This window comes from Lycium ferocissimum, chromosome 12 (assembly GCF_029784015.1).
Source record: "Lycium ferocissimum isolate CSIRO_LF1 chromosome 12, AGI_CSIRO_Lferr_CH_V1, whole genome shotgun sequence".
In the NCBI taxonomy this organism is placed as follows: Eukaryota; Viridiplantae; Streptophyta; class Magnoliopsida; order Solanales; family Solanaceae; genus Lycium; species Lycium ferocissimum.
Window position 1 is genome coordinate 36433558 of NC_081353.1, and position 14919 is coordinate 36448476.

At 33.7% G+C, this 14919-nt stretch overlaps 1 protein-coding gene across 5 annotated transcripts; it reads left to right on the forward strand.

The window, feature by feature from the left end:
• Window positions 1–2518: 2518 nt before the first annotated feature.
• LOC132041181 (serine/threonine-protein kinase BSK7-like) lies at window positions 2519–12203 on the forward strand. Of its 5 annotated transcripts, none has more exons than XR_009410922.1 (14): window positions 2519–2573; window positions 2812–2945; window positions 3319–3492; window positions 3844–4061; window positions 4760–4895; window positions 6516–6649; window positions 6738–6843; window positions 8293–8378; window positions 9218–9406; window positions 10282–10434; window positions 10677–10790; window positions 11287–11550; window positions 11634–11676; window positions 11825–12203. XR_009410922.1 is itself a non-coding variant. In XM_059432006.1 (14 exons), the coding sequence occupies exons 3-12, from the start codon at window positions 3414–3416 to the stop codon at window positions 11530–11532; spliced, it is 1461 nt and encodes a 486-aa protein (XP_059287989.1). In that variant the 5' UTR covers window positions 2519–2573; window positions 2812–2945; window positions 3319–3413; the 3' UTR covers window positions 11533–11534; window positions 11631–11676; window positions 11825–12203. The 5 variants fall into 5 exon arrangements, 4 of the variants coding, with proteins under 4 accessions (XP_059287989.1, XP_059287986.1, XP_059287988.1 ...); XM_059432006.1 differs by having other exon boundaries at window positions 11287–11534; window positions 11631–11676; XM_059432003.1 differs by having other exon boundaries at window positions 11634–12203.
• The last annotated feature ends 2716 nt before the right edge of the window (window positions 12204–14919 follow it).

Sequence of the window (14919 nt, forward strand, 5' to 3'; positions counted from 1 at the left end):
TATTTATATTGAGAGTTTTAGTCACATTTACACTAATACAAGCATGATTTAACAATAGAAACTTCATTTCCTACATAATTCGTTGACATCCTCAAATAATACCAATTAATAGAGTTAATCATACAATCAACTTACGTATTTATTGGGAGTTTGAATCATTAGTACAATTAATAACCGAACGAGATTCAACAATAGGACCCGTTTGGCCATGAGAATTTTGCACTTTTTTTCTGAAAAATTATTTCACTTTATTTGAAAATCAGCGTTTGGCCATGAAAATTTCAAATACAACTTGAACACCTAAAACCTTGTTTTTACTTTTTTTTCCCCACATTTTTCACTTTCAATACATTCAAATAATCAAATATTCTTTGCAAAAACTATAACCAAACATAACTCTATCTTCGACTTCAACTTCAAAATTTCAAATAAAGTGAAAAATATTTGGTTTTCATAACCAAACGCCTACTTAAACTAGTGGTTGTCTCAAGGAACAATATTTTTCTATAATAGTTACTAGTAATATTAAACAAGCAAGCGTCCGACGCGTATCTAGTTAATCGAACCTCAAAATAGATATCAAATATATTAAACCAGAAACAATGTAAAAAACCGAACAAATCATTAAAAATAGATTTTTTTTTTTTTAAAAAAAAAAGAGAAGTCGCTAATATTCACGTAGGGAGTGACAGTTGATCAACTTAGGCGGAATGATGACAAGTTCTACTTTTTTTTTTTTTTTTCAAATACTGACAACTTTTTTCTAAATTTTAAAAGACTAATGATTATGGTTCTTAGGTGTCCTAAATATAGGGGAAAAAAAAGTTTTGTCATCATGAAAGAAACACAAAAATTATGCTTAATAATAATAAATAATGGAGCAACTGTACATGTACAGTTGTACACACTAAAATGGATCTGTACAGTCACATTTTTCATTTTATCCCATCTACTCTATAATGATTATTACTATATTATATGAATATGAATATTCTCACTTTTTACTGACTCCTTTCTCTTTCTTTATTCACTTTATTGATCTTCTGTCTTTACAGTTTAATTTAAACAAAGAATCAAGAATTCAGTTCACTGTCAGCAGGAACTTTTATTGGTTTAGTTTCTATTTCTATTTCTTAGCCATATATATATATGTATATATTTATTTTTGTGTTTTGTATGTGGGATTTGTGCATTAAGCTTGAAGTTTTAATTTTGATGTGGGTTGAAGAAAGAATCAAGAATTCATTTTTATTGCTTTTCCTCCTCTATTTCTTGAGCTATCTGTAGATATATGTGTATGGGTGCTGTTACTTTTGTGTTTTGTATGTGGGTTTTGGTGCATTGAGCTTGAAGCTTTAATTTTGATGTGGGTTGTGGGAAGAATCAAGAATCCATTTTTATTGTTCTTTCTCATCTGTTTATTGAGCTATCTGTAGATATATGTATATATGTGTATGGGTGTTGTTATTTTTGTGTTTTGTATGTGGGGTTTTGTGGATTAAGCTTGAAGTTTTAATTTTGATGTGAGTTGTAGAAAGAATCAAGAATTCATTTTTATTGCTTTTCCTCATCTATTTCTTGAGCTATCTGTAGATATATTTGTGTGGGTGTTGTTATTTTGGTGTTTTGTATGTGGGTTTTGGTGCATTGAGCTTAAAGCTTTAATTTTGATGTGGGCTGAAGAAAGAATCAAGAATCCATTTTTATTGATCTTTCTCATCTATTTATTGAGCTATATGCAGATACATGTATATATGTTATATGGGTATTGTTATTTTATGTTTTGTTTGTGGGTTTTGGTGCATTGAGCTTAAAGCTTTAATTTTGATGTGGGTTGTGGGAAGAATCAAGAATCCATTTTTATTACTCTTTCTCATCTATTTCTTGAGCTATCTATAGACACATGTAGTATATATATATGGGTTTTTAAGGTTGTGTGTTTTTGGGTGGATTTTTTATGCATTAAGCTTAAGCTTTGATTTTGACTTGGGTTGACCTATAAGGTTCAGGTCTGTTGACTCCAAATCTTTTGTCTTTATAGTTAATTTAAACAAAGAACCACCAAATCAGCCCACTTTGTTCAGGAAATGTTATTGGGTTAGTTTCTATATGGATTCTTGTTATTTTTGTGTGCATTAAGCTTAAAGCTTTAATTTTGATGTGGGTTGAAGAAAGAATCAAGAATTCATTTTTATTGCTTTTCCTCATCTATTTCTTGAGCTGTCTGTAGATATATGTGTATGGGTCTTGTTACTTTTGTGTCTTGTATGTGGGTTTTGGTGCATTGACCTTGAAGTTTTAATTTTGATGTGGGTTGTGGGAAGAATCAAGAATCCATTTTTATTGCTCTTTCTTGTCTGTTACTTGAGCTGTCTTAGATACTTGTATATTTACATGGGCTTTTTATGGTTATGTGTTTTTAGGTGGATTTTTTATGCATTAAGCTTTAGCTTTGATGTTGACTTGGGTTGACTTATAAGGTTCAGGTCTGTTGACTCTAAATCTTTTGTCTTTACAGTTAATTTAAACAAAGAACCACCAATTCAGCCACTTCGTTCAGGAACTGTTATTGGGTTAGTTTCTCTATGGATTCTTGTTATTTTTGTATTTTGTATGTGGGATTTTGTGCATTAAGCTTAAAGCTTTAATTTTGATGTGGGTTTGAGAAAGAATCAAGAATTCATTTTTATTGCTCTTTCTCATCTGTTTCTTGAGCTATAGGCTTTTAAGGTTGTGTGTTTTTAGCCTTTTAGGTGGATTTTTTATGCAGTAAGCTTGTGCTTTGATTTTGACTTGGGTTGACCTATATAGAGTTCAGGTGATGTTGAAGTTTTCTGTTGATTCAGTTGAAAAAGGAAGCTTTTTGGTGGGCCGGAATTGGTTTCATTGCAGAGAAAGTTTGTGTTTTGGATATCGCTTGACTCAGCTTTGATGTGATATTAAAGGTACTTTCTTTTGCTGATTCTGCTAATGCTATTTGCTTGATTTCTGATGGAGCTAAAGTAAAATGTATATGGTCTTGGCCTTCTTTCGGAACGGAATAGGCACGTATAAAGCAAATGGACAGAACGGATTCATATAGCAAACCCCAACTAGTTTGTGATTGAGGTTTAGGATTTTTACTGTAGTTTTCTACTGCATTTCCCTTTTTGACATATCGGGACCCTGGAATTTCTATGCAGTTCTTGAGTTTTGGATTTGAAAGTGCTGTTGTACAGTTTCTGTTGTGTATATCAGGAAACATTTGGAGGTCCCAGGGAATCGTTAACTAGAATTGAGCTTAGAATTAACTAGAACTGACCGTTTGGTTCAATGCAGCCGAATGCAGATGTTGAAGCAATAGAAAGTGTGATTTGTCGGGTTGTGCTACAAACTCAAAGCTACTAAAGGCTTTAAACCAGTGGGGTAGTGTGATGGGTTGTGAGTGTTCTAAACTTGCCTCTTGTTGCTGGGAAGGACAGAGTGGCCCCATTCACGAGGCTCAAAATCCTGGTATGTACTCCCTTTGTTCACTTTTACTTGTCCACAATAGACTTTGCACTCCCCTTGAGAAATAATTAATGAAGTGCATTTTACCATAATACCCTTAACTATCAGGATTTCAAGACGACTTGGGAAATGATTTGGGCAATGAGTAGTTAATGTTAAGGTTAAAACAGGAAAAAGAGTATTGTTTTTCTCTTGATATGCTGAACTGGACAAGTAAAAGTGAATTTATTTTTAGTATATTTGACAAGGAAAAGTGAACTGAGGGAGTTTTCTTTTATTGAAAGCTTTACTATGTCACCATCCTCCTGCAGTGTCTAATGATTGTTATTTTATTTGGTTTCGTGCTTCTAATAGATGAGGAGAAAGACGAAGTTGGCGATTTGCCAGCATTCTGTGAGTTTACATTTGATCAGCTCAGGATAGCTACATCTGCATTTGCTGTAGAGAATATAGTTTCGGAACATGGTGAAAAAGCTCCAAATGTTGTTTATAAAGGAAAGCTGGAAAACCAGAGGTCGGTTGCTGTTAAACGCTTCAATAGATCTGCATGGCCTGATTCCCGCCAGTTTTTAGTAAGTAGTTCTGAAAGAGCTTGTCTGTTAATTCCTTGATATATTTCAACTTTATGGAAAATGTCCCCATATTTATCTAATCTAAAATGATATGATTCCCTTTTTCTCTTCTTATATTAAATGTTGGTGATGATTTATTGTGACAAGAATAGAAAATTGTAAATAAAAAGGTAATTGGATATTAAGTGAGTATGAGGTGGCATCATTCCAGTTCAGTTTTTTTTTTTTTTTTTTTTTTAAATTACTCCGTATACTCCCTCTCCGTGTCAATTTATTTGTCTTATTTTGACTGGGCACGGAGTTTAAGAAAGTAAAGAAGACTTTTGAATCTTGTGGTTATTAACCAAAGTTATGTATAATGTACCAAAATGCCCTTTAATCTTGTGGTCTTAATCATGCCAGGTGGAATGTTGAAATTAAGGAGTTGCCAAAATTAGGAAAGATGCATTCTTTTTTGAACAGACTTAAAAGGAAAGTAAGGCAAACAAATTGAAACGGAAGGAGTTCTATGTATCTGATGCATCAACAACAAAATGGAAACAGAGAAATGAATGCGTGCCTTAGATTTTCGCTGCTTACACTCTTTTGACTGTATTTGTAGCTTGTAGTTAACTTGTGATTCACCTGCTGACCAATGCTTAACTTAGTTAAGCAATAGATTCGAACTTGATTTTCTTACTTCATATGGGAAACTTCAGGAAGAAGCAAGGTCCGTTGGTCAACTCCGCAACAATAGGTTAGCAAATCTTCTTGGCTGTTGTTGCGAGGGTGATGAGAGGTTGCTAGTTGCAGAATTCTTGCCCAATGAGACACTTGCAAAGCATCTATTTCATTGTAAGTCCGTTTACATTGATACTTTTGTTTCCCCACCTCTGAACCGGTTTTATTCCAAGGGCGACTTAGAGTGAAACAAATTCAAATTTAGTTTGCTTACAGAGAAACGTGCTTATAAGTTATAAACATGTATTGCTGTTTCTTTTAATTTCTTTATTTTCTCTATTTGTTCATTGGTAATACATATTTTATGTACTGATGATATGTTATATTTATATAAATGTTGAATATTAGATATGCGGAACTAATTTTATTGAAGGGATTTTTGTCTTAATTGATAGTTGTAAGCTGGATGATGGTGCAGCTAGATTTTTTCAGTTCTAATTAGATAACAAGAGCGGATCCAATCTGCAATCTTGTTCTGAAATTCCCCAAACAAAGATTAGAGAATGACTTCCCATTTCTTTTGCTTTATCAAAAAATAGTTCTTTGGGTTCTAACTTTGTTCTCATGTATATTTGCTTAAATTCTGAAGTGAAATTGTGTTTTCTTGCTAGCATGTCCATACATGGAGGTCATTATACAGAGTCTTTAAAGATCATCACCTTTCTCGTTCATCCACAAATTCAAATGTTCACACACCGCTACTGCTGTTGCTTTCTCCTTCTACTAGGGCTAGTAGCACAGCTACCCCTTTTACCATGTCTCTTGATAGGAATCCTACAACGGATCACCTTAAGTCTCCCAGACCCAATATCACAAATAGGAGTGGCAAGCGGGCGGGTCGAAAATGGGTTAAACAAAAACTGATAAAATATCTGACCCGCCCATATTTAACATAGATAAAAAATGGGTTGACTGGTGGATAATATATATATATATATATATCCATATTATCCATGGTTTCAGGAATAGTCAGGTGAGAACACAAGTTAAAAGCCAAAATAAAGCTTAGATTTCCAGAAAGTAAGAACTCATGAAAGCGGACAAATGGGTATTGATAATATGGATATCCATATTATCCATCTTTATATTCATTTATTTTAGTGGATAATATGGATAATATCCATATTTGATTCATTTTTAAAAAGTCAGTTATTGAACCCATGTCTAATGGGTCGGATTGGATGGTTACTTGTTTCTTGAACCATTTTGCCAGCCCTAATCGCACATATTTGTCTTCCTCTGTTTCTCAAATTGTGCTCTACTTTTGCAACCAGCATTGTCTGTTTCAAGCTAAAGTGGGTCGGTTACTTGTGGTTTAAATGCTCAACTAGACGTGTTTTCAGTGTTAGCTCGAATCTGTTATGGTAGATTTATGTGATGAGAGAAGCATACTGGATTAGTTTGAGAAGAGAGCGAAGGAATGACTATCATAATGAAGTCAAAGAAACAGACGAGGTTAATCAGTTTGGCAATTTTTATACTTGGTACATTTCTTTTTCTTTTCTCTATCTTTTTCTTTCTAGCTTTGGTTAGAAATTGTGAAGAGCTTATCCAAACTTCACCTATAGAGCAATTATGGGAAAGTGAAAAATGAGATTGGATAGTATATTGATATGGGATCCCTATTTGATTTAACTGCTTTAAGGATGACTGAAAAACCATGAATTTCCTTTATTATTTCGTTGATAATGATTAATGAAATTCAGTTGACTTATTTACGAGAGCTTAACTCAGGGGATACACAACCAATGAAGTGGGCGATGCGGTTAAGGGTGGCCTTGTATATTTCGCAGGCTCTTGAATATTGTACAGGCAAAGGGCGTGCTCTTTATCATGATCTTAATGCTTATAGAATATTATTCGATGAAGTAAGTAGATATCTTTTCATTGGTATTATTATATGTTGCAGTTCAAGTACTTAAATGCCTATAATGGTTGCCTCCGTCTATTTCGCAGGATGGTGATCCCCGACTCTCTTGCTTTGGTTTGATGAAGAACAGTCGAGATGGAAAAAGTTACAGCACAAACTTGGCATTTACTCCTCCTGAATATTTGAGGACAGGTAAGAGCTATCCTAATAAAAAATGTGGCCAACTTAAGGCATAATTTTCTGTCATTTAATGAGTCACACACTAACCAACCACTACCAGTTGAGCTGCCTGCTGTTTTTCTTTGGAACACTTTCAGTTGTTATGAAGTTGTATGGCATGCATATCCATTGAAATTGAAGTGCTAATATGGGTACTGGTTATAGAACTAGGTCTCTTGAGTTATCTTTAGAAAATATTCGGCGCACGGTGTATGTAATGCATTTTCTTGATAACTGAGAAATCTCTGTACTGGCCTGCGCCCTGTGGTTCTAAACTTGATGGATAATGGGCTTGCCCCACTACCCTTCTCCACTCAAATACCAGACTTTTGTCTGCGGAATGGTTTGAACCTCTGCGTGCGTCTAAACACACATCACTCACTCCGCTCTTACCACTAGGCCCTGGGTCGATATAGGAAATGACCAAACCATCTCAAGAGACTTTCTATCATCGTAGAGGATAAATGAAGAGAAGGTCTCTTGAGATGGTTTGGTAGTTTCTTACGTTGACCTCCAGATGCATCTATCTGTGAAAATATGATGATTGAAGGTGTTAAAAAGGCATGGGGTAAACCTAAAATCGCATGGAGAGAAAGTGTTTCAAAAGATCGAGAATCTCTTGAATCCATGAGGACTTGGCAAAAAATAGGACATAGTGGAAGAAAAAGATCCATGTATGTGATACCAATTAGTTGGGATTAAGTTTTATTCATGTTGATATGCTTACTTTAGATCCAATGTTTGCTAGGAGCGTTTTATTCTTATTGGAGATCTATATGCTAATAGGAAATGCGGAGAACTTCTTATGCTAGAAAACTTAATTTTTTTTGTAAATATTAGAATAAGACAGGTTTACATAGGACGACATGGATAATGAGAATTTATATAGTGGACATCAACTTGATTGAGATTGAGAGCAGTTGTTGTTGTAGTATAAGTCATGGTCGCTGTGGATGTTGGAGAATGAATTTGAATGTTTGTACTAAAGTCTATGAACATTAAAACTGCCTTGTCGAAAAGTTTTAGTTATTAGAGAGAGTAGGGAGAGAGGGGGATGATATGTTTTGCTACTATGTATGGTATGCTAAAAGTATAAAAAAATCTTTGATTTGAGGTCTCTTGCATGTTCCCTGGAAAGCCCTTGTTAACACTTTCTATTACTTACAAGATTAAAGGGGAATGTCTTCTACAGTTACCAATTTCAAAAGAAAAAAAAAAGGGGAATGTCTTCCACGAGCTAATTTGACTTATTAAGACAAAAGGAGCCACTTTGACTATTATAGCATTTGTGTAGCCTTGTAGGATTTTGTTGCAACCCATTCAATGTGTAGGGTTCATTGAATTCATGGTGTTAATTACATTTATCTTTCTTGTATTACTGAACTTGTTTTAGTTCACTCAGTTCTTTTGAAACTTTTGTAGGAAGGATCACCCCCGAGAGTGTGATATTTAGCTTCGGGACACTTTTGCTTGACCTTCTCAGTGGAAAGCACATCCCTCCTAGCCATGTATGGTTTTCCTGCTAAATTTGTTTCCTTTTTAAGTTAAATGTTCCTTACAACCATATTGCTCACACTTTATTGTGACCTATGTTGCTCGGACTTGGGTGTGGGTATCTGATACAGGTATGGATCTAGAGGTCGGATTCTTCATCACATAAATTTTAGGATTCAGGGGTGTGGATCCGAGTGTGGATACGGATGCTGGGATACCCCCAATAAATGTATATCGCAACATATAAAGTATATATTTCGATTAATTAAAGTTACTGAACTTGCAAATAAAATTTATTTCTTGATAAACGTCTAATATTTTATTCATAAGATAGTTGGTGTTATAGCAAAGCATTCTCATACTTAATATAATTATAGATGTATATACCCTTCTCAAAAATAATTATATATATATGACATAAAACCAAAAATTGAACGAAATACCCAATTAATCTATACTTCTTGGTCATTCATGTGGCCAAAGCGCCCGAGGTAAGTTGACCAAATTTGGTGTGCATCCCACACCCACATCACGCCCGTGTCATGTCGACACGAGTGTGGCAGGGATTTTGAAGAGTCCGGGCAACTTAGATTGTGACAAGAAAACATGACAACAAGTGTCCTACATTTTTTTTAGTTTCTCTTCAATAAGTATATCTTTCTGTGGCTACATAAATAGATTATCGATTCTTTTCGAGCCAACTCAAGTTTTGAGTTTGAAGGTATCATATGCTACGTACTTAATGACAACTGTGATCGCATGGCACCATTTGCACTTTGGATGAGCTCTACATGAGTTAACACAATTCTTCCCAGTGCTCTTGTTCCTTCTAATATGTATCTACTTATGTCAGGCACTGGATCTGATAAAAGACCGGAATCTTGAGATGCTAACTGATTCTTGCTTGGAAGGTCAGTTTTCTACTGATGACATAACTGAATTGGTACGGATTGCTTCAAGATGTCTCCAATACGAGCCTCGTGAGCGGCCGAATCTAAAGTCATTAGTTGCTGCATTATATCCTCTTCAAAAAGAAGCCGAGGTTTGTGCTTTTCTTATGTTGTCTAATATCAATTATTAGCTTCTCGAGTTTTATGGATCTGAGAGTCCTACGCGTAATGTTTTCCTTAGCTGAATTTAAATGGAGAAATATGGTCAATGTAGATTCATGTAGCTAACCCAAACTTGTTAGAGACCGAGGCATAATTTTTGTTGTATTTCTTTTTCTGCCTATATGTTTGGTTGCTTTTGCTTTTTACATTTTTTTTTTCTGAAGCTTTTTCGTTTGTATAATTTTGTTTTAGTACTGGTTTTCTCCACGGCAACCAAACAAAATGTCTTTAAGAACTTTGCTAGACATTTTATGTGAGACTGTTTGCTTAGACCTGGAAAGTCACCCGTGAAATCTTCTAGGTGTTTGTATGTATGATACGGATATAATGAATTTCTATATTAGCTATAAATGATAATGATTATCCAATTTCTTGAATTTTAAGTATTAGCTATAATGATAATTTTTTTTTTTTAAAATGTTTTGTATAATAGACAACTGTTTATCCTTATTTATGGTAAGTAAGAATCAGTTTCCTTGAAAATTGATTAGTTATTAGCTCTATAAATGGATTTTCTAGATGACGGACAAAATGGATTATGATTAATGAAACTGATCTAATAAAAAATCTGTCAGAGAGTAGGAGGATATGGAGCTGCTTGCAAGGAATTGTTTAATTTTTTTTATTAGATAAATAACTTCTCTGTTTCTAAACACTTCTGAGATACAGTAGTTATAGTCAAAGCGAGAACTAGAATATGGTGAGAAGCATCTAGGTTACATTTATTTTCCATTAACTTGATTTATCTCATCTATAACGGCTGATAGAAAAATGCACCATAAATCATCCATTACTTGTTTTTCAGGTTCCCTCTCATGTATTAATGGGTATATCATGTAATGGCGAAACTATGCCTCTATCTCCACTTGGTGAAGCTTGCCTGAAAACGGACTTGACTGCCATCCATGAGATCTTAGAAGCGCTTGGGTACAAAGATGACGGGGGAGCAGCTACTGAGGTTTGTCTATCAATAATTATTCTTTCTGGTCTTGTCTATGCATGCTTTCTGAACTTCTATAACTTGTTCCTGTTCTATAGTATTAATGCCGTTTCCTTAATGTTGTATGAGCTCTCTCTTGGTGTAGAGATGTTAGATGCATGTTGGTAATTCATATTGTGATCACATTCAACAGCTTATATGTCTTTACGAACCAATTAATTAGCATCTCATGATAATTACACTTATTTTCTTGCTTGCAGCTTTCATTTCAAATGTGGACAGATCAGATGCTGGAAACATTGAACTCAAAGAAAAAGGGTGATGTTGCTTTCAAGAATAAGGATTTTAGTGCTGCCATTGATTGCTATACGCAGGTTGGAAATCCGCTATTCCTCTTCTAAACCAGCATGTATTTTGATAAACAATCTCGCTTCCCGCTGACAGTTCTGATATGACTAGCAAGATTTTCCTTGTGTATTTCAAGTCCTAGTTCTTTCTACCAAGTACTCTTTCTAAACATAGGCATCGTCTAGTGGATGAAGGCTTATACACACTGGTGAGAAAAAAACAAATGGCATATAGAAAATACTCTCCCTCCGTTTCAATTTGTTTGTCTTAGTTTGACTGGGCACAGAGTTTAAGAAAGTAAAGAATGCTTGTCAAATTAGGAAAGAGGCGTTCTTTTTGAAACAAACTAAAAAGGAAAGTAAGGCAAACAAATTGTGAAATAGAGGGAGTAATTGATTTGTTACTTACCTCCTCTTGGAATTTTGATCTCTGTTGAATGTTTATGCTATAAGCTACCTTGCAATGTGAATGTAATCTATTTCTGGACTACATTTTTATTTATTACTTTGCTTGCTCTTGCAGTTTATTGATGTTGGAACTATGGTCTCCCCAACTGTATATGTTCGTCGTAGTCTGTCTTATCTCATGAATGATATGCCACAAGAAGCTCTCAATGACATAGTACAAGCACAAGTGATATCTCCTGTTTGGCATATTGCATCATATCTGCAAGCCGCTTCTCTTTTCACATTGGGGAAGGAAAATGAGGCACTAATCGCACTTAGAGAGGCTGCCATACTCGAACAAGAAAAGAACGCATCTTCTTGAAAGTGGCAAGTGGAGCTTGTATGTATTATCATTACTTTGTAGATCGAATCCTCGTTTACTTGGCACATAAATCACAAAATTATCTTGTTTTTTTGGAGCAGAAACCTAGAGGAGCTACTGATCTTTCACCTCGTGTACGCAATGGTTGGTAAATTGTTTATAGAGCATTCTTTTGCAACATAATTGGATGGGGTTGGTTTTGGTCATATATTTCCCTTTGTATCTACAAGTTAGTCCTTCTTGTAGTTGATTGATCTTTGCCAATAACACAATCTCTGGAAATTTTTTATAGTGTCATGGGGCGGGCCCATCATCTCCGAGTTTTGAAGGTTGCGGTTGGCCCAAATGGTCGGTTCCTGACGGGTTTTTCGGTCTTAAAAAAAAATAGTACCATGGGTTCCTAAACATATAAGACCTGTGGAAAAGTATGGAGAGAGAATAGCAAGCTGTAATTTTTGTACAGTGCTATGTGGTTGGTCAACTGAGTTTTTTTTCTTCTTCCTTTTTTCTCTCTTATGGTTTTATTGTGGGATTAATTTTACAATACTTATTTTTAAGTATTTGTAACTGATGTAACTTGCAAAATATTGTTTGTAATGTTGTATCCTTTCTCAAGATTCTTGTAGTATGAATGCTACATCACCAATTCAAATATGATGTGTCAACAATGATACTTGTGTACTGTAGTCAGTAGCAACTGGCGAGGTACTGCCATATAATACATATGGTGAGCTACAATAATGGTTAAAGAGCCTAGCATTTAAGTGTTTTAATTGATGTCGATTCATTATTCTAAACGTCTCTAATTCAAATTTGAATGTTAAACTTTGATTTCATTGGAACTCCTTTACGGAGGTAAGTAATTTTATAGATCTTAGGTGTGAATAAAATTCAAAAGAAAAAAGACCTATGTTAATTTTTGGTCTAAGTAAAATAAAACGACTAGCTTTATAGATTATCCTTCTAAAAAGGGGTGATTCTAACAACCGTTTTAGTTATTTCGTTCTCCGCTGCTTTAGAATTTTTTGAGGAAAATGACTTTGTTTCTAACGAGCTAAATAATATGTTGATGTATACAATAAATCAAATCACAGTTTAATAGTGATTTTCCTTCAATTTTTCTTTACAAATAGCAAATAGAAGATTTAGTTACGATTATAAATCAACTTTCATCTTCATTCATGAATCCTTTGTTCATACTTAATCAATTAGAAGTATTGATCCAATTCAAAAATTATGTTTCGCAATTTTATAATATAGTTTGTGAAAGTTCAAAAGTCACAAATTATGAGAATGTGTTTTTGTTCTCGAATTTGTCTCTGAGAGGAAAGGAATTAAATCTTTTTAAGATTTTTTTTTTTTTTTGGAATACGAATTAAATCAAATAACCCGTTCACAACTTATGGGATAATAGAATGAATACTTTTACCACTAAAGTATACCTGCTAGTCATTACTTTTTTCACCCTTTAAAGTAAAAATTATGGCACAAATCCAGATTATTCTCAGGAAAAATAACGCAATGTGACAAACATTTAGACTGTATTTACGAAAGATAGCTACATTTTGGGTTCCGTAGCAAATATACAATACACGCATGTAATAGCGTATGTGTTGATACAACTCTAAACTATAGCTATAGTATACCTAACTATAGCTACGTTTTGTAATTACGCTTTAAACTATAGCTATTTATGAAATTTATGCTCTAAACAAGAGAAGCTTGAAAGGGTCATTTGCACAGTTTCCCTTCAAAGGCAGTAGTCTTTAATTTTGTCCCTCAAATTGGTGGTCTTTAATTTTGTCCTTCGGCTAATACCACAAGGTCCTGGGTTCAAACCCCGGCTCAATAAAAAAAAAAAAATTTGCAAGCCGAGTTTCGTAGCAAAATTAGGCCTATTCGGGCAAAAGTTAAGCCTTAAGGCAGAGTTTTGTAAAATTTCAACTGAATAAAAAAAAAATTATCTTAATGTCAACCTCTACCTTAAAGTAAAGCTTTGCCTTCAGGTATAGCAAAAGGCGAGTTTAATGCCAACCTCAAAAAGTAGAGTTTTGCCCGATCGGTAGAGTTGCCTCAAACTGCGCGGTGAAAAACTCGCCTAATTAGGTAGAGTTTCAAACTTTACCTTAAGGTAGAGTTTGCCTTAAGCTCTGCCGGAAGGTAGCAAAACTCTGCTTGATAAGGGAGGGTTTGAGGCAAACTCTGCCTTGCGAATCCAAACTCTATGTTGCGATTTTTTTTTTTAAATTTTTAGCTAAGCGGGGGTTCGAACCCAAAACCAAAAGATTTATAGCGAAGGACAAAAATTAAAGACCGTGCTTGTGATAGCATTCCGCACAAAAAAAAGGGAAAACTACATATATATATACATGTTAAGGAGAAATATTTACGAAACGCGATGATAGTTTTCCTTATTTACAAAACATAACGATATATTACGAAACATGACGGATTTTCATATATTTTTCATTTTTTTATTTTTTTCCAGAAAATATATTTATTTTTTAAAAAAAATGAAAAAAATGATTTAAGAAAAAATTATTTTTTTTAAAAAAAATAATTTTTATATTTAAAAAAAAATTATATTTAAAAAAAAAAAATTTTTTTGCTCAAAGGCTTAAAAAATTACCTCAAATTTTTGTGTATGAAAGTTGTACGAAAAATGTATGAAATGTGTATGTATGAGCGAAATTTTTAATATAATTTTCATACACAAAAGTGTGAGCAAAACTTTAAACCTTGAATAATGTATGAAAGTTGTTATAATATTGTTGTAGTTGTATTAATTTTCCAGAAACTTAATATGAACATTATATACGAAAAATGTGAATGAAATTCTAAGTCTTGAGCGAGATATACACATTTTATACCATTCTCATGCATAAAATTTTGAGTGTAATGTTTAAGCCATGATCGAGATATACACACTTCATACATAAAATTTGAGCGAACTTTTTAATCCTTGAGTAAGATATACACATTTCATACACAAAAATTTGAGCGATTGTTTTAAGTCTTGAATGTTGTATCAAAGTTGTATACAATGTTTTTGTAGTTGTATTAATTTTACGAGTAAATCTAACATGAACTTTAGACACAAAAATGTGAGCGAAATTTTAAGACTTGAGCGAGATACAAATTTCATATTGTTTTCACACACAATTTTGAGCGAAATTTTAAAGCCTTGAATGAGATATACACATTTCATAAATTTTTCAAACACCAAATTTTGAGCGAACTTTTTAAGCGTCGAGCGGGATATACACATTTCATACATAAAATTTTGAGCGAAAAAATATATAAAAAAAGTATATTTTTTTAATAAAAAAATATTTTTAAAAAAAGAACGTTTTGTATAGGGTTTGTAATGGTATATTTTGTAAATAT